Consider the following 21301-nt stretch of genomic DNA (forward strand, 5'->3'; position numbering starts at 1 on the left):
AATTAAAAGAAGGGGTTTTCTCCAATTCATGAGCCTTTGCACCCGTGATATCGATGATCTGATATAGTTCAGTAATGGTTAAACACCCAGTTCCGTTTCTGTAATTTACCCACCGGAGCTGGAGAAAAGCAAAGGCCGGTAAAACTGATTCTTCTGTTTGATTTAAACATTATTATATTTCCCGAAAGATATGTACTATACAATAAAGAAAAATATACAAAAGAGAAAAGAATCAGCAAACAGGCTGCAAAACCCTATACAAATGTTTCTCCTAAACATAACGAATGAGTATGCATTTGTGGAAATACAGAAAATGCGCTGACAAATGTTTTCATAATTCAAAAATTACAAACTAAATATGGTACCACACTTTATGAAAAACGGTAGGTATCATTCAAGAAATTATAAACAGATTTTATTATCAATTCGTTTTCATACTGAGACAAAGATTCATCGCCGCTTAGAAAAGCATGTAAACTTATATTATTTTGAAAAAAGTATTTGTTAAATCTGAATCTATCATACAGAGGACACTGAAGGGAATAATGGAAATGATCCTCTAGAGTGTTTCCACAGGAGCTTCTTCATTTCATAAATCCATTGTCTTCTATTTCATAAATCCATTGATATCTGGGAGAGGAGCTGACGGGTTATAACCTTTTCAAAAATATTCCCAAAAGACACATTTTCTTGGCAGTGGTGACAGTAAATGAAACCGTGTTAAAAGCGGCGTTAGACCAAACTCATTCACCGACTGCTGTGTCACGACGTGTGTTACAGTGCCTATATATTGTGGTAAACTCTCTGAGAAAGGCCAAACAAAGAATGCATGCATATTTACACATCTATATATTGTGTTTCAAACAGTTAAACAACCATTTGTTCTTCGTAACATATCTCGAGGCCTCGATTATATATCAAAATAAATATATGCCATCACATACTGATAGAAACACACCCACAGGACATGCCATCACATACTGATAGAAACACACCCACTGGACATGCCATCACATACTGATAGAAACACACCCACAGGACATGCCATCACATACTGATAGAAACACACCCACAGGACATGCCATCACATACTGATAGAAACACACCCACAGGACATGCCATCACATACTGATAGAAACACACCCACAGGACATGCCGTCACATATTGAGATAGAAACACACCCACTGGACATGCCATCACATACTGATAGAAACACACCCACTGGACATGCCATCACATACTGATAGAAACACACCCACAGGACATGCCATCACATACTGATAGAAACACACCCACAGGACATGCCGTCACATATTGAGATAGAAACACACACACAGGACATGCCATCACATACTGATAGAAACACACCCACAGGACATGCCATCACATACTGATAGAAACACACCCACAGGACATGCCGTCACATACTGATAGAAACACACCCACTGGACATGCCATCACATACTGATAGAAACACACCCACTGGACATGCCATCACATACTGATAGAAACACACCCACAGGACATGCCATCACATACTGATAGAAACACACCCACTGGACATGCCATCACATACTGATAGAAACACACCCATACTGGACATGCCATCACATACTGATAGAAACACACCCACAGGACATGCCATCACATACTGATAGAAACACACCCACTGGACATGCCATCACATACTGATAGAAACACACCCACTGGACATGCCATCACATACTGATAGAAACACACCCACAGGACATGCCATCACATACTGATAGAAACACACCCACAGGACATGCCATCACATACAGATAGAAACACACCCATTGAGATAGAAACACACCTGATGGACATGCCACTGATAGAAACACACACACTGGACATGCCGTCACATACTGATAGAAACACACCCACAGGACATGCCATCACATACTGATAGAAACACACCCACAGGACATGCCATCACATACTGATAGAAACACACCCACAGGACATGCCATCACATACTGATAGAAACACACCCACAGGACATGCCATCACATACTGATAGAAACACACCCACTGATAGAACTGATAGAAACACACCACAGGACATGCCATCACATACTGATAGAAACACACCCACAGGACATGCCATCACATACTGATAGAAACACACCCACAGGACATGCCGTCACATACTGATAGAAACACACACATATTGAGATAGAAACACACACAGAACATACTCACGTTGCATTGTCACAGATCAATCATAGAACAGTCAGAACATGCTGACAAAGAACAAAATGTCATTGAACGGATTGTCATAGAACATCTGCCCTGAACACAATCTCATGTAAGAAAACGGTCACATAAAATCACGTCGTAGAAAATACCGTCACTTTTCATAGCGCGTCATTTCAAAACACATAATAGAAGACTTCTTTCATAGAGAACAATTAATGTCATATTATGCAAAACGTCCTATCCGTGAAGACCTGTTGGAATTGGTTTTCTGGTTTGTTTACAGGCCGCAAGAAAGTCTTGTTCCATTTAAGGCAAATGTTATGAGTGGTGGGTGCAATCTGTTGGACAGGACATTACCCTTTGCCTTATGTAATCACTGATATTCAGTGATCCTTTCATATAATTTATACAGCTACTTTGCCCTTATTGTTTCTGAGGATAGTCAAGTCTGGGTATTCCTTTGCACAAACTGTCTATATTTTCAGCAACCCTGTCTTGTTGTAACAGGCGACTACAGGCGTAGATCGATTCTCCCCACGTCAATCACCAGATTTTCTGGAACAGACTCGATTATTTATAGACCGGTGTCATACAAGTGGAACGATGGGTGAGGCGTTAAACAACAAGGAAATAAACAAATCGTTCTGAAATGTCGATCAAATAATGAGTATACTACTATATTTTGGCCATTGGGCACTATTAGAACAAACTATGTACCATGTTGGTCATTGGACACTATAAGAACAAACTTTTGACCATGTTGGTAATTACAAACTATAAGAGCAAACTATGTACCATGTTGGTCATTACATACTATAAGAACAAACTATAGACCATGTTGGTCATTGGAAACTATTAGAACAAACTATTGACCATGTTGGTCATTGGACACTATTAGAACAAACTATTGACCATGTTGGTCATTGGGCACTATAAGAACACACTATTGGCCATGTTGGTCATTACATACTATAAAAACAAACTATTGACTATGTTGGTCATTAGATACTATAAAAAAAACTATTGGCCATGTTGGTTATTTGACACTATTAGAACAAACTATTGACCATGCTGGTCATTGGGCACTACTAGAACAAACTATTGATCATGTTAGTCATTGGACACTATTACACTATAAGAACAAACTATTGGCCATGTTGGTCATTGGACACTATAAGAACAAAATATTGACCATGTTGGTCATTGGACACTATAAGAACAAACTATTGACCATGTTGGTCATTGGACACTATTAGAACAAGCTATTGACCATGTTTGACATTAGATACTATAAGAACAAACTATAGACCATGTTTGACATTAGATACTATAAGAACAAACTATTTTGAGAATGTTTGACATTAGATACTATAAGAACAAACTATAGACCATGTTTGACATTAGATACTATATGAACAAACTATTGACCATGTTTGACATTAAATACTATAAGAACAAGCTATTGACCATGTTTGACATTAGATACTATAAGAACAAACTATTGACCATGTTGGTCATTGGGCACTATTAGAACAAACTTTTGACCATGTTTGACATTACATAATATAAGAACAAACTATAGACCATCATTTGGACTATCATTGACCATGTTTGACATTACATACTATAAGAACAAACTATTGACCATGTTTGACATTAGATACTATAAGAACAAACTATTGACCATGTTTGACATTAGATACTATAAGAACAAACAAACTATTAAGAACAAACTATATAGACCATGTTTGACATTAGATACTATAAGAACAAACTATTGACCATGTTTGACATTAGATACTATAAGAACAAACTATTGACCATGTTTGACATTAGATACTATAAGAGCAAACTGTTGACCATGTTTGACATTAGATACTATAAGAACAAACTATTGACCATGTTTGACATTACATAATATAAGAACAAACTATATAGACCATGTTGGTCATTGGACACTATTAGAACAAACTTTTGACCATGTTTGACATTACATAATATAAGAACAAACTATAGACCATGTTGGTCATTGTAGACTATAAGAACAAACTATAGACCATGTTTGACATTATATACTATAAGAACAAGCTATTGACCATGTTTGACATTAGATACTATAAGAACAAACTATTGACCATGTTTGACATTAGATACTATAAGAAGAAGCTATTGACTATGTTGATCATTGGAAACTATTAGACCAAACTATTGACCATGTTTGACATTACATACTATAAGAACAAACTATAGACCATGTTGGTCATTGGGCACTATTAGAACAAACTATTAACCAACAGATGTTTTGGTTGGTCAATGATTTAACATACGACTTTATGGATAACAACGTCTTCTTTATTACATAGAGTGACGTTTTGAATTCGATATAGATTCTTACACCATTATCGTGAAACGATGTAAGAATCTATATCGAAACGTCGCTTTGTGCAAAATAAACAAGAAGTTGTTTTTCATAGAGTCGTATAGTTCGTTATATATGATTCAATAAAGCGCATGTCCTTGAAATATTTTCAAACAGGGTGTTGTGTAGTCATGAATCTGGAGCAACATTAATCAACGGTTCCACTGCAGCAAGAACGCAGGTATTGTGCTGTCGTCAGCATATTCTAACAATTACAGACATCTGCTACAGAACAGAGGCCCCCGTCTCAAACAAGTCCTGAGAGACTAACAGGAAGAGCTCTGTCATAATGCCGCCCGACTTGAGAAGCTCTGACTCACTGCCATTCATTCAGGGGGATTAGTGGGATCAAGGAGATTACCGTTCTCGACAGATTAAAGCTTTAGGTCATTTGCCGTGGCACCGTCCTTGTCACTTGCATTTACATGAGACAGAACAAGGGCAAGTTGGCTTGGTAATAACAAAAACATTGCAAAAATAACTTATCTGTTTGTGCAGATAGATGGGTCTAATTGCGCAAGTGAAGTTGGTTGTTGTCAATGGAAATTATGAAGTGTATCTCAGAATGTTATTACCGGTATTATCAGTCAGTTTTCATTATGAAGGTTGAAAGTGACGGGGCTGGATGACATATTGTTTGACATTATTTTTTAATGGCAATGATCTCGGTATCACACTTACTCCCTCGCCACAGGGATCTAATGCCAATAGTCTTTGAATGCCATTTGGGGGTGATACACATAAAAAGGGGAGATTATGTATCAGCTGTAATATGAGGAATTGTTGTATCAATCGTATTCAGTGTGTAGTTCTTACTCCCTCACGATGGATACCAATCATCTAATACCAATATTCGCAGCCATATGGACACGCACACAAAACGACCACACCTGCATATATATATATACTGTGAATAAAAAGTTAAGCGCCACCCAGTATATTTTGCCAATATAGGTTGTCTCATAAGAAATCTTTCAGAAAAAAACAACTATCATAATTTGGTTTAGTACGTTTAGTTTAAAAACAAAACCATTATGGAAATTATCTTTTACTTTAAACAGGATGTATGCGCTTTGGAAAACATGCATTTTGTTTTCCTCAAAAAGGTTACCTTCTTTTGAAAAGTGAAAATCAGAAATGACTGTTATATGGTCACATGATTGTCATTTTTGACAAGTGAAACCTACGTTTAATAGTGTTGTATGAGCAGATTAGGGATGGTTATTTTACTATAAAAAGCAGTGCCATCATATCTTTAACAATATTTCCTTTAATTGTAAATACAAATGTTTATGATATCCCTAAATCAGTTACCAGATGAGCCTTCTCTAAATATGGATTGGTCTTCCCAATTATATTAGCCTAACATTTCCACAGCTTCACATCTTAGTTTTGAAATAGGCTGGCGCTTAACTTTTTATTCCCGGTATATTAAGGTTAATGCTCACCCACACCCATATCAACAGCTACATCAACATCCACACCCACATCCACACCCACACCTGAATCCATATCCACACCCACACTTTCATCCGCTCCAATATTAACACCAGTTTCCATATCAACATCTGCACACACATATACACCCACATCCTTACCGAAGTCCACGTCTGCATCCACATCGGCAGAACCACACACATAGGCACACACACAATCATAAAGACACCTATACCCAAATCCACATCCACCCCCACCCACCACACCCCACACACATATTTAAACCCACATCCACCACAACCACACCCTCCCAAAGAAGCCCACGACCCTAAAGAATTAGTCATGTTTTCATATTCATAATTTTTAACTCAACACTGAACCCCATACATGTCTGTTTCTGCAGCAAGACCAGTAAGAAGGAGTGTCATATATCAGACAAGTGCTGGCGGATGATGACGGCAGATGGCTACAGTGGATACTCACTGTCACACGAGATATTCTACCTCGAAATAGGAGAACGGGTGAGTAAAACTCTATTGAAGCCAACACTGAAACCTTCATGTCATACCCTTGTTTTCTTACACTTAGTACGACAGACAGGGTAACAACAAGTGCCTGCATTAAACGTCATTCGGTATGACGTAACCGGGGATCGAACCACTGACGTTCACTTGACAGACGCTCTATCCACTAGACCACGGATGAGGTCAGTCATCCTTCTGATGACATCAGAATGACAATATGCCCTCGTAAAGGACAAACCAAGTAACATATTCTATTGTTTTCTTTTCCAGTAAATATTTGAGCACCGTGCGCTCAAAAGCAATTTTAAACCTAAACTTGAAATAAAACCTTCGATTTTATAACTTTAAAAAGGAAAGCCAAAACTATTTATGTGGTTAGTATCATGTTTATATTAGTGGTGATCCGATTAATTGAAATAATCGAATATTGGTCATAGTGACTAAACGACCAAGCAATCGATCATGTTTTCTCATAATCGAACACAAACAATTCTTGAACACTTGTTTTCATCAACAATATCTTTCACAAGGCTGGTTTTGTCTGTTGCATTTCATAACCACTACAAGCTCGTTCCAAGTCATGATTGAATTTATCTTAAAGACACCAAGAAATGTATGTTCCTAACATACTAGTCATCCTTTATAGATGTGAAATTTTGCCCCAAAACCTCAAAATAACTACATGTTTTTTTCCCTTATTTTTTGTGCATTAACAAATTTCATAAATGACGCTGACCAATTATTTTCGATGATTGATCGGTGGTTATGAACCAATCATCAATTATGAGATTTTAACCAATTCCCACCACTAGTTTTTATACACGTACAGGGGCCACCGGTCCATTTTACAGGTACAGAGCATCATAACGACTGTTTGACAGGAGCGCTGAGAACAAACATTACTAAATTATACATTGACAGTATATGGTATAGGCAAGACAATACAATCTATACACGATGTTGCTTAACAGAAGGTTTTTCTTAAAAAAGGAATTACGTTTTTTCAAAGCGAGAAATACGTATTTTGGAAGTTTATTACAGACATTATGTTTGTTACTTGCAAAATAATAAAAATATTTTGCCAAGAATTGGGAACAGATACTGATATTGTGGAATAAGACTGGAGCAAATCTGAATATAATGGGCACACTAAACAAAAGTGGATTTCATCCTCAACTTTTGCTGAGTGAGTGAGTTTAGTTTTACACCGCACTCAGCAATATTCCAGCTATATGGTGGCGGTCTGTAAATAATTGAATCTGGATCAGACAATCCAGTGATCAACAGCATGATCATCGATCTACGCAATTGGGAACCGATGACATGTGTCAACCAAGTTAGCGAGCCTGACCACCCGATCCCGTTTGTTGCCTCTTACGACAAGCATGGGTTACTGAAGATCAACTAACCCGGATCTTCACGGGTTCAACTTTTGGGGTAATACACAATGGGCATAGCCGTTCATGTCTTGGTATTAGAAGACTAGAAGACCGTGGTTGGATCCGAGCAATTTTACAATATTCGTTCCATATATTTTGACATCAATTTAATGCAGTTGTAGTACTGGACGTTATCTTTTATGGAAGAAAACAATTCAAGCTTTGAAAATTGTGGGTAAATCACTATTTTCTGAATACTCAGCATTTGCAGTGAATTCTTTTCTCTCACTTTGTAATTGTCACTAATGAAACGGACACGGTGTGGAATCTATGTCTATACATGACAACCTTCCCATTACCGTTGGCCTCTGGTCAGTTTCCTTAAACAGAAGACGATGGCATGATCTGGGGCCTTTGATCTCTATACAGGGAAAGGTCACAGGTGATGCTTCTAACCAAAACTGTTCCAGATTATTAACTAGTAGTTATTATTTACAAGACCAGTCTGCAGTCGATGTGCCTACACAGCAGGTACGCCATTATTCCATCCCTCCGCCTTGGGGCAGTCTAGTTCCCGGGGGTGCCTGCTTGACCTGCTGGGGAGTCATTAGTGGCCAGTAAACAGTACATTAGCCTGTACACGTACACGGCGGATCCCTCTATACATAACGTCTCTTCTTATGCTTCACGCTGAAAGTATATACTGGTCCATCGTTTCAGCTAAATGAAAGTTATGTATTGGCAACGCGCAGGTAGTCGCACTGAGCAATATTCCAGCTATATGGCAGCGGTCTGTAAATAATTCGGACCAGACAATCCAGTGATCAACAGCATGAGCATCGATCTACGCAATTCTATTGATGAGATTTCAGAACTCAGTTTTGTTTGTTTGTTTGTTTGTTTAACACCACACTCACCCATGTTCCAAATATATGGCGGTCTGAAAATAATCGAGTCTGGACCAGACATTTTAGTGATCAACAGCATGAGCATCGACCTACTCAATTGGGATACAATGACATGTGTCAACCAAGTCCGCGTGCCTGACCACCCAATCCCGTTAGCTGCCTTTTACGACAAGCATGGGTTGCTGAAGACCCCTTCTAACCCGGATCTTCATGAGTACTGAGATCGAGAACCACTATAGAAGAATATAAGGCCACCACGTTATGTAGGTTATCAAAAATTCAAAGAACATTGAAAAATTGAAGGTAATGGAGAGAAAAGTACCCGTTTAGCTCATGCATGTGCAATACATGACAAGGTACAGTTTTTTTTTGCAGGTTAAAAACTGTCTCATCTCCCACCAGCCAAGTTGATCTGTCAGCGCAGTCTGTTTGTCTGGATAGGTTAAGGATATCAACACTTTTCTGGATGCATGAAAGATAACGGTACTTCAAGAGTACCTGCTCTCATCTTTGTAACATTTATGTACATAACCACGTACGTCGGTGCACTTGTACGGGTTATTTATATTTTTGCAAACTCTCTGCACTTGTACACGGCAGACGTAATTCAAAACTAAAATCTCGTTTTTAATTTGATTGAAACCAGTAAATGATTTCCAATAAACCAGCCTTCGTGTCACGGAAAATTCAAAGGTCAATCTCTTGATTGTCTGGGTTGGTATGTGGTGTCATAGCAAAAAGAACAAACAATATTTTAGGGCGTTATGGCTGCTACTAGGTTTTTGTGGGGCACACATTTCGCGAACACCTGGTGACATCACTGATTTTCATCCAAATATTAGTCTCCTCCATTTTGCCAAATGGAAACGGTTTCAATGGATAACCGATAGAGTTAAGTCTACGTCCGTATTGAATTTTATTACAAACTTGTCAATCAACTATTGTAAATCTTGGTAAATACATATTTCTATTTTTAAGCTTTATTGTGCACGACATAAATAATTTCAACGGTAGTGAAAAATTGTATTTATAATATGCTTTGTACATATACTCATGCCAATAATGGTTGTCCCCCTCCCCACCCCAAACCCAGACACACCCCACACCCCCTCTCCAATAAAAAAAATTGAAGAGGGTGGCAACCATTATTGAGTATATGTATCAGTATAGATATCTATGTATCTATTCGATTTTGAGACAAGTGTGTATATGATGTTTTTGTAAAACATGTGTTTGTGTATTTTACAATTGTCATATGGGCTCTGTAACTCCGATGAGTGAGTGTCGTCCTGGCTCATGATACCAATCACTGGATTGTCTTGTCCAGAATCGCCTATTTCCAGACCTCGGTCATATTGCTGGAAAATTGCTGATTGACAAATATACGTAAATGAAGAAGCATTTGCCAATATGTTGCTTGTTCAATGCCGAAATCAGCAATTTTCCGACAACATGGAAAAAAATCAGTTTGGAACAATCTCTCCACTAATTCTTTTTTAAATATCGTGTATTGCTCGAAAGGATAGTCTTGACATCGACAGAAGACCTCAAACAAAAAAAGTCAATGTCAGATAAACAAATCCTTCCCTTTCAGTGATGAAAACTGCTTTTATTGAATTATCATGGGAAAGAACCCCATTGCCGTCTATAATATATCTGGATGGATCTTAAACATGTAACCAGCAAATTGTGTCCAGTGATGAGAAAAACGTGATGCTATACAGAACACAGAAATTGAAAAGCTGACATCACATTTATGATGTTATTCTCTTGTTACAACATGGAATTGGTTACATAACAATGTCTGCCTTCATCGTTTCAGTTCGGTTGCCTCCCCCAAATGTTGTGGAAAGTCCTCACCCACCACCAGGCGTCGCTGGAGAGCCAAAGAGAGAAATTCTGTGCTAACATGTTGTCTGAAGCGCGCCTCCTAGCGGCAAACGATTACCCTCCACCCAAACAAGATCTCTTTATGGAACAAGGTTTGTCGCTGGTTAACTCATTATAGTAAACATGTTTGTCATCGTTTCTACTCTGTCATAGAACAAGGTTTGTCATTGGTTAACTCATTATAGTAAACATGTTTGTCATCGTTTCTACTCTGTCATAGAACAAGGTTTGTCATTGGTTAACTCATTATAGTAAACATGTTTGTCATCGTTTCTACTCTGTCATAGAACAAGGTTTGTCATTGGTTAACTCTTCATGGTAAAATGTTTGCCATCGTTTCTACTCTGTCATAGGACAAGGTTTGTCATTGGTTAACTCTTTATGATAAAATGTTTGTCATCGTTTCTACCCTGTCATAGAACAAGGTTTGTCATTGGTTAACTCTTCATGGTAAAATGTTTGTCATCGTTTCTACTCTGTCATAGAACAAGGTTTGTCATTGGTTAACTCATTATAGTAAACATGTTTGTCATCGTTTCTACTCTGTCATAGAACAAGGTTTGTCATTGGTTAACTCATTATAGTAAACATGTTTGTCATCGTTTCTACTCTGTCATAGAACAAGGTTTGTCATTGGTTAACTCTTCATGGTAAAATGTTTGTCATCGTTTCTACTCTGTCATAGGACAAGGTTTGTCATTGGTTAACTCTTTATGATAAAATGTTTGTCATCGTTTCTACCCTGTCATAGAACAAGGTTTGTCATTGGTTAACTCTTCATGGTAAAATGTTTGTCATCGTTTCTACTCTGTCATAGAACAAGGTTTGTCATTGGTTAACTCTTCATGGTAAAATGCTTGTTATCGTTTCAAAGTTTTGCATTAGTTAACTCATTATGTTTGTCGTTGCTTTACTGTTCTATATCTTGTCGTGAGAGGCGACTAACGGGATCGGGTGGTCAGTTTCGCTGACTTGGTTGACACATGTCATCGGTTCCCAATTGCGCAGATCGATGCTCATGCTGTTGGTCACTGGATTGTCTGGTCCAGACTCGATTATTTACAGACCGCCGCCATATAGCTGGAATATTGCTGAGTGCGGCGTAAAACTAAACTCACTCACTCACTCACTTTACTGTTCTAAGTATAGTGCTTGTCATTGGTTAAGTCTTTATGGTAAAGCATTTGTTCATTGAGTTACTCTCCTAAGAACAAGGCTTGACATTAGGTACTATTCATGCCAAAGTTTGCACTTGTGAGTGGTCATGAGTTGGGTTAAACACTGCTTTGAACAGCATTTCAGCTGTTCACGGCATGTCAGCTGAAGGGGAGAGGAAATTCAAAAAGAGAGAATAATTAACTCTTCACACGACAAAGTTTTCATTGCTTAAGTGAGTAAGTAATAGGGCTGCGCAATATAACCGGTTTACCAGTATTTACCGGTTCAGACATGAAAATGATACGTATTGCGATACACTGATCAAAAACCGGTATTTTGACTTTCATTCGGAAAACTTCGTAACACTCGGAAATCTTCGGATATTTCCTTGTTTCAGTTGTGCCAAATATTATTTACATTTTTATTGTTATGATTAAAAGTTTTATTAAAGCTTAATCAAGCATAGCGATTGTGTTGTGTTCATGTTTTATAAATCAAGCATTAACTCGATTATACGTAGTTTTTTGTTTTAAAATTCTTCTTGAAATATATTGCAATACATATCGCAATATATGCTTTCGCATCGCAATATATCGCAATATGAAAATTCTCTGCAATACCCACCCCTAGTAAGTAGGTGAGTTAGGTTTTAATAGTCTTCCAGTTAAATAAGGGCATGTAGGAGGAAAGCTCTAAGTGTTTCAAGTCTCATACATTTACCACTGACAAACCAAGGAACCTACTCAGGACGAAATATTGTTCTGCAGAGCGAATTGCAGGACCTTACCCCACTGGGCTACCCGTGCAAAGATTATGAGTCAAATGTTATCACTAGTCAATGTGCGAGCCCAGTAACCATAGAAATTATGTTGCTCCATGGCATATCATGGTATGATCGAGGTATATGTATTTTTACTTTGCTTTGGGGTATAATTTGACAAACTGAAACTTTCCTTATAGTAAATTGTGAATTGCTGCAACGTCTCTGTTTCGTAACTTTCGTTAATTTTGTTGCGTTTAACTGCTGTTTGAACATTGTTTAGTTACAACAGGCATTCCAGCTTCATGCAAGAGAAAAGTACAAGTGACCCAGGTAGTAATTTATTTTGATGAACCCTCGAGCATGTTCAGACTTTGACAGACAAGGGATCAATAAAAGCGAATTTGCCATAAGAACCTATGATCCGCACATCGACGGGTCGCACGTGCTTCCTTTCACAACGACGTGGATATGTGATTGAGACAGGAAGTCCGTTGTTTTGTAACATGGTAATGACTCTTTGGCGTACTTTTTAGGTGCTCTTTGTGGAATGTTGGGATACCGGCAGTTCGTGAACTCTGACTGGCTTGAGAAGATCCTTGGCTGGCAAGATCTGAATGTTGGATGTTTCCGAGGGACTCCTTCAGATGGACTTGGCAGAGGTTTGTTTGTTTCTTTGTAATCACAATCGAACTTGGCGGAGGTTTGTTGTTTGTGTGTTTGTTTTGTTGTTTTGTTTGTTTGTTTTGTTTTGTGTATTATTTTGTTTTGTTTTATTTGTTTTACTTGTTTGGGTCTTTTTGCTTGTATGTTTGTTTGTTGGTTGGTTTGGGTTTGTTTGTTTTGGGTTTTTTGTTGTTGTTTGGGGGTTTTTGGAGGGGGTGTTCTTTTGGTTTTCTTTGTCTGACATCACATCTTATTTGGCAAAAGTGACAGGATAGGACGGCGGCCTATAAATACGTGATTCTGGCGCATATATGTGACTGATATTATCGATGTTCCACCTCGCCGGGATACCTTGACATGCATCAATTCATCGAATGACTAAAAGTCTTGATTTGGCAATTACTCTCTTGGCACTAGTTCACCATGTAACGGTGGCGACAGGCTTGCTGGTACGGTCACACGCAGATGTAAAATGTTTCGGTTCAATTTGAACACAAAGTAGTATGTGTGTTGTGTACATTAAATTAGTCCAGAAGAACTAAGTTGATATACGATCTACGTTTGTAGAAGTATTTTGCACATTATCCAGGAAACATTCATTTGTCAACAGATTTCGTTCAGACCAACAAATTCCAACTGGAAATAGCTCTTAGTGAAGACACCCTGGACAGGGAACTTTAAATGACCGGATTAACGTTTAAATCCAAATCCTCGTGTCTCCCGACGTGATTCATATGGGTTATTGCCAAAAGATGTGTCAACTCACTCTCTGTTAAGCTGTTACACTTGGACGTGTTCCTGACAACCTCCCGCCTCAGTAGCAGCAAGGCGTTGATGAAACCTTACATATTTGATGACCAAAGCGGAATTGAAATTCACAACGGAGGCTTCAAACAAAATACGTTGAAGTCTGCTCGCGCAATAAAACAAGGTCACCATCATCCGAGAGAATATAATCTCATAAATGGGCAAAGAATCTCTGAATTTTAAGCCCAAATCGCTGACTATTGTCTGATAATCTCCCTACACAATTCTCAGATCGATTCTTCGCGCAAGAGAACACTTTCAACAGCACACAATCAACTTCTTTTCTTTGAAAACAAGTGCATTAATGTCATTTTACGCCAGCGTTGCATGGGGACAGTTTAGTAAACATGTTTACACGTCCTTGATGTGGAGAGAGTGTGAACGTCCCAGTATAATTTAGCGTTTGTTATCACTAGGCGTCTGACGTTGACCTTCCGTCGGCGACGTGGGGGTTTACCACTGAAGTAAACTTATGTATGTTGTATTGAAGTAATTATTCATTTCCTAGTTAAGCACAAAGACGTGCTGATGCATGGCTGATGTGGGCTTGCTAATACATTGGTATCAGTGAGTATCTCTTTGATACGTTACACTAATTTTAGGAAATATCGAGTGTGAGTTGTGTCTATTCCCCAAAATGGGCAGGCTGTACGAGATGGATCCCCAAAAATGGATACATGTACATCATTGATACACGTAATTCTCGAACATTCTATTGATATAGCATTGACTTAAAGGTATAAAATATATGTTATGCAGCAGAATACCTGAAATAGTAGTGCATAGCCGAAACATTATATTGATATAACATTGACTTCATGGTATAAAATATATGTTATGCAGTAGAGTACCTATACTACAAATCCATAGCCTAAACATTATATTAATATAGCATTGACTTAAAGGTATAAAATATATGTTATGCAGTAGAGTACCTAAAATACTAGTACATAGTCTAAACATTATATTAATATAGCATTGACTTAAAGGTATAAAATATATGTTATGCAGTAGAGTACCTATACTACAAGTCCATAGTCTAAACATTATATTGATATAACATTGACTTAAAGGTATAAAAAATATATGTTATGCAGTACAGTACCTGTACTACAAGTCCATAGTCTAAAACATTGATATATTGATATAGGCATTGACTTAAATTAAAATGCAGTGCACAGCCTACAATATATTGGACATTTTAAATTAAAGCAGTACGCACAGTAATGGACTTTTCCGTAGCTGGCATAAAATTCAAACAGTGCATATGTTAAGCGATACAGTGAACCCTCACTGGTTCAGACGTTTGTGTTCCGAATGGTTTGTCCAGGTTAACATATGCCTCGATGTTTAAATTATTGGACAGGAAATTACTCTATTTGTCGTAAGATGTAAATCAGCATTGCTCTGAATAGCGGAGTTCCAAGACTAGCAGGATTTCACGGTGCATCCTTTATGTAACAGAAACATGTATGTATATATATGGAAATAGTTAGAGGTAAGTCAGACAGAGTGTAGCAACCTCTCTCACCCATATTTGCAAATATGTACTAGTATATATATGGAAATAGTTACATTACGCACAAGGTAAGTCAGACAGAGTGTGGTAACCTCTCTCACCCATATTTGCAGATAAGCAGTTTAAGGACTCATGGTGAAGGTTCATTACTAATAGTGCAAACATATTGTGTATATTTCAGATGATGTACACTTCAAGAGGAACCCACTGCGAGTGAAGAGGGAGGAGAAACGTTTGAGTGACGGGTGTTTATGTCACAGGACGACAGTAGCAGCTGCTGCGCTTGCGCAGTACGTAAGGTTTATTCTGGAGGCGAAGTTGGAGGCGGAGGGGAACCCTATTACATCATAAACACTCGGTACAAATGACGTCATGCTGGTTGTGTGAGCTGCGATGCGAAATAAAATGTGTTTATTTTTTTGCAAGAATTTTCAAATTATTTGTGTGAGCAAGGTAAGAACGTTTACAGCCTGCCTTGGAAATTCGTCATGACAGAGGAAGATTCCGTGTGCCTGAGTCATCCAAGGCGCCGTCATACATGTATACTGTAATGGATTAGTTCCAGGGCTGGACCTGTTTGGGGTTTTACAGCTTATCCCCCGGACAAGTCTTCACAATGTGGTTGTCGATGGGGTAGCCTCATGGTTAAAACGTTTGCTCGTCACGCCAAAGGACCGGGTTCGATTCCCCGCATGTGTACAATATGTGAAGCCCTTGTCTGGTTACCAGATATTTCTGAAATATTGTTAAAACCGGCGTAAAACCATACTCACTCACATCTATTCTTGAGAATGGAGGAATATGTCTCAAACACACGTTCCATTGTTAATTAATACACGAGCATATACATTGAGTAGTTCCATAGTAGCGCCAAGGTCAGAACAATAATCCAAGGAATCGCAATTGTAGTCGTTAAGACGAGTCAGGACATGTGACTTCGGCAAAAACAAAAAGACGACCTGTATCTCTTCGCGAGTTCTTCCCAGGTGAGGTGAAATAGGGTTTAACGTCGTGCTTGAGAATATTTCGCTCATATGACGACGTGCATGCGTGTGTATGTGTATGTGCGGCTGCTTGCACTAGCCCAGACTTAAGCTGGTTTTATAGTGCTAGCCCACTGAGATACCACGCCGCAGTGAAGCATGAATACCCCACTCAGACACATTATACTGACTCCGAGCCGACCAGTCCTTGTTGTACCCATTAATGCCAGGCAAGGGACCAACAAGTACCATATTTTAACGTCTTTCGGTTTGACGCGGTCGGGGATCGAACCCGCGACCTTCCGCTCTCCGGGCGGACGCTCTAACCTCTACACCACGGAGGCGGTTTCTTCCCAGGTCCATCTGATGCAGTCATATAACTGAAATGTCCTAAATAGCGTTTCACCTCACCCACTCAACCCTCTGGATATCAAGTTATTGTCTAACAGGAGTCAACTGTACCTGTCCTGCTCTCTGTATTTTCAAAATTACCTTTACGAAACAAACACTTCGATAGCGTAAAGGTCAACACAACAGCCTGAAACAAACTCATGAGATTATTGTAATATATTCTTATCAGATGACGCATCAAGGGTGATAAAACCTTTGAAAATCAGTTATTCAAATATTGTCATGTTAAAAATTGACTTCTATATTATCTGTCCTTATTGAGATATAAAAATAAATACCGGAGTGGTTTCATTTAATCAACAACAAAAAGATCTCCTGTTCTGATTCAAATAAAATTCATCGTCTTCGGTGTTAAGATGTTTATTAAGAAACATGAATACATAGTATACCGTTTAAATTCAAATTTGACTCGGGTGCAAATGGAGTATTTCTCGGTTGGATTGTACGTAGTTTCCACTGCTTTAAATGTCAAACGACACCAAATTCTAATATACACCGGAAGTTCAAAAACTATCAAGCAAACAGTGCTTTCGGAACGAAACAGGTCTTGAAGATAAAACGAAATACGATTGCTTTACATTTCGTACTTTCTCACAAAATAACTGTCAGTGACTATAAATCCAACACATGCCCCATTCTGTGACCAGCCAAATAGGAAAGACTAGTTTGTTCGTGGACATGGACGAATTTCTTTCAGCTTTTGGTTTCATAAATCAAAGACTATATACACTTCCTGTATTTAATATATGTGATTTCTTCAAAGGCGAACGTCATACGACTTCAGTCATTTTGGCTTAACAGTTTTCGTAGCGGCCCTAAAAGGAAGCCATTGAGCTGTACTTGAAGCCTGGAAGACCTAAAGTGACACGTGACATAAACGCGGCACTATTTTTAACCAAGTGCCACCGTTTAAGACTTACGTGAACAAACAAATTATCTTTTGCGTTACATGAAACGTACCTGTAACTAAAATATGGAAAACCGCTTCACCTGACTCACACACCAGCCTTCACTTCATAATATACAACAGATGGCCGACCGCCTCCGCGGTGTAGTGGTTAGAGCGTCCGCCCGGAGAGCGGAAGGTCGCGGGTTCGATCCCCGACCGCGTCATACCAAAAGACGTTAAAATATGGTACTTGTTGGTCCCTGCCTGGCGCTCGGCTTTAATGGGTACAACAAGGACTGGTCGGCTTGGAGTCAGTATAATGTGTCTGAGTGGGGTATTCATGCTTCACTGCGGCATGGTATCTCAGTGGACTATAGCTAGCACTATAAAACAAGCTTAAGCCTGGGCTAGTACAAGCAGCCGCACATACACATACACACACGCATGCACGTCGTCATATGAGCGAAATATTCTCAAGCACGACGTAAAACCCAATTTCACCTCACCTCAACCGAGGGCCACAAATGATTTTGTTAACGTGACCTTTACCGTTTCAAATAAGAAACATCATAATGCACCTACATACATATTAATATGAAAACCTCGACGCCAGAAAGTATCACTCTAAATTATTTGCTCAAATAGGCAATACTACCTATCAAGAATTGATCACTGAAAAGCATCTGAATAGGGTACATAAAACTGTCTACCACGCTGTCATCATGTATCTCCAGCTGTGAGGACGAACTCCAGCAGCCTTCAATTGTGCCAACACTTTGGGATGATGCTCCTTCCTGTACCTCTGTTAAGAGATCGGTAGAGGAGTCAGAGTGAGTGAGTGTAGTTTTGAGCCGCACTCAGCAATATTCCAGCTATATGGCGGCGGTCTGTAAATAATTGAATCTGGACCAGACAATCCAGTGATCAACAGCATGAGCATCGATCTACGAAATTGGGAACCGATGACATGTGTCAGCCAAGTCAGCGAGCCTGACCTCCCGATCCCGTTAGTCGCCTGTTACGACAAGCATAGGTTACTGATATCAATTCTAATCCGGACCTTCACGGGTTTGGGGAGTCAGAGGGGAAGAGAAACCATTGACAAGGATTTCAGACAATGAAGACCTTCAACTGACACGACAAAGGAACATGTTGTTACAGTACATGATATGATTCATGATGATCGAAGACTCACCGCGTACCAAAGTCAATACAGTCGGCATCTCTCGTAACTGTTGAGAAGGTATGAACTGGGCATGACAAATGTTTCAGCAGTGGGATTTCAAAGTTTCTGGTTGATCAGAAACATTGCAGATTCATCATCTCTCGTTAGATGTTTTGTAGGAAAAAGCACAGCTGATGTTGTTGACAGAGTTGTAACCATGGTTGAATATTGCGTTCACAACTATAGACAAGACACATATGTCAAAGTAGTGGCAATCCAACGCCTCCTCCCCCTGTTCCATCAGATGACAATGACTTCCACTGGTCGACTGCCCCCGAATAGTCAAGCCATTAATGGACTGACGTATATAGTATATGTCTACAGTTATCTTCGTAAGAATGTCAAGGAAATCTCACTAATTGTTCACACAAGAACTATGCCCCTGTGTACAATTCTGTTGGCTGCACTCCTGGGCCTAGATTTTAGCTCTCTTAGCGCTAATATTGTCGTAAGTTAATGTTAATGTATGGCACTTACGACTATCTCAGCGCTAAGAGAGCTTCGAAAATCTAGGCCCTGGTCAGGACATGGCTTTTAAATCACAGAACATCCTCCACATTCACAACTATTTGCACCTTTAGAATTCCCTCTCTTTCCACACTTTAAGTAAGCATATGCAAATGGGGATGACATCATTTCTGCTGTCGCGGACCTTTTACACAACCTGGATGAAGTCTTCAAACACCAATGGTATCCAGGCGCTCGCCTGGTTGGAAGAAATGTGTGAACCAAGGAGGGATATTGGTGAAATGTATTTAGCAATTAACTCCATCAATGCAGTGGAATCCTTACACTCCACTACCTAATTATTGGGCCTTGGCGGGACTCCTGTTAACAATAATTAGCAGCTCATATCATTCTGAACTTTTCAGGGATCCCTCGTATCAGGACGTGTCTCTTTAAGAGATGAAAGTGCAGTGGAATGTCCGGTATCGGTTTGGCCATCACAATCTGGACATCACTACGGCACAACCTGAGCAGAAAATCCAAACACCAAGACTGACAGTGTTATCCTCAAAGCAATACGTAGCAAACCTTGCAGTTTTATTAATATGATGACCCTGGATATCAAGTTATTGTCTAACAGGAGTCAACTGCAGCTCTCCTACTCTCTGTATTTTCAAAATTACCTTTACGAAACAAACACTTCGATAGCGTAAATGTCAACAAAACAGCCTGAAACAAACTCATGAAATTATTGTAATATATTCTTATCAGAGGACGCATTAAGAGCAGTAAAATCAGTTATTCAAATATTGTCATATGTTAAGAATTGACTTCTATATTATCTGTCTTGATGTAGACCGTGCAGTTTCATTAATGTGATGACCTCGTACGACCCTCTATTTTCGCACCTGTTAGCTTATCACCATTGCATTGGAATACTATCACAATGAAATGGGCATATGATACAATGGTTTTCGATGATCATAACTTGTTTTCGTGAAAATATTAAAACTTTAAGGTATTTGGACACATTTTATTTCTGTACCATTGAGCCGGATGTTTAATCAGATGAGCTATTTAAATTTTGTGTTATTATGTCAGGACGATGTATTGAGATATATTACCCTAATAACTGATTATTGAGAGTTTGGGGGTTATTTTATCTCAGGGCGATGTATTGAGATTTATTACCATTATAACTACTGTGTAAAATAGGATGTAAAAAATAAACACCTTCATATATACACTGCAAAGAATGCACACTTTTGTACAATATATATGTTTGTGCGTTGGAATATTCATAGCGTATCATAATGCATGCGTGTACTTATACAAAACATTCACTTTATTTCATGTGTGAGGTGACGACATGTTAAAACTGACTGTAGTAAAACGCAGCCATCAGCTCTCATCTAATGACCTGGCATGTGATGAAACATTTGCAGGTAACACGACCCCGATCGTCGGAACTACAAATAACTTCTTTATATCTTTGCTCGGGCAAAACATACAAATAGGTATAGACCATGCTATGATTTTAAAGAATTACGAAAATAGATTCGATAAATGAAGTCACATGTCGGTGTATCACTGCAATTTTCTTTCTGATAACATTTTTCTCACCTGTGGCACAGAATTACAGCTATAACTACCCATCA

The 21301-nt window shown here is 38.8% G+C and overlaps 1 protein-coding gene across 1 annotated transcript in view; it reads left to right on the forward strand.

Moving 5' to 3' along the window:
- LOC124284165 (UPF0764 protein C16orf89 homolog) overlaps window positions 1–16108 on the forward strand; it is a 37939-nt gene extending 21831 nt beyond the window's left edge. The window contains exons 4-7 of the mRNA XM_046720227.1: window positions 6481–6598; window positions 10711–10870; window positions 13233–13358; window positions 15870–16108. Coding sequence (XP_046576183.1) covers window positions 6481–6598; window positions 10711–10870; window positions 13233–13358; window positions 15870–16039 — 574 coding nt within the window. The 3' untranslated portion in view covers window positions 16040–16108. The remainder of the gene's footprint in view (window positions 1–6480; window positions 6599–10710; window positions 10871–13232; window positions 13359–15869) is intronic.
- The last annotated feature ends 5193 nt before the right edge of the window (window positions 16109–21301 follow it).

Source organism: Haliotis rubra, unplaced genomic scaffold (genome assembly GCF_003918875.1).
Source record: "Haliotis rubra isolate DU_JTF1 unplaced genomic scaffold, ASM391887v1 Scf33, whole genome shotgun sequence".
In the NCBI taxonomy this organism is placed as follows: domain Eukaryota; kingdom Metazoa; phylum Mollusca; class Gastropoda; order Lepetellida; family Haliotidae; genus Haliotis; species Haliotis rubra.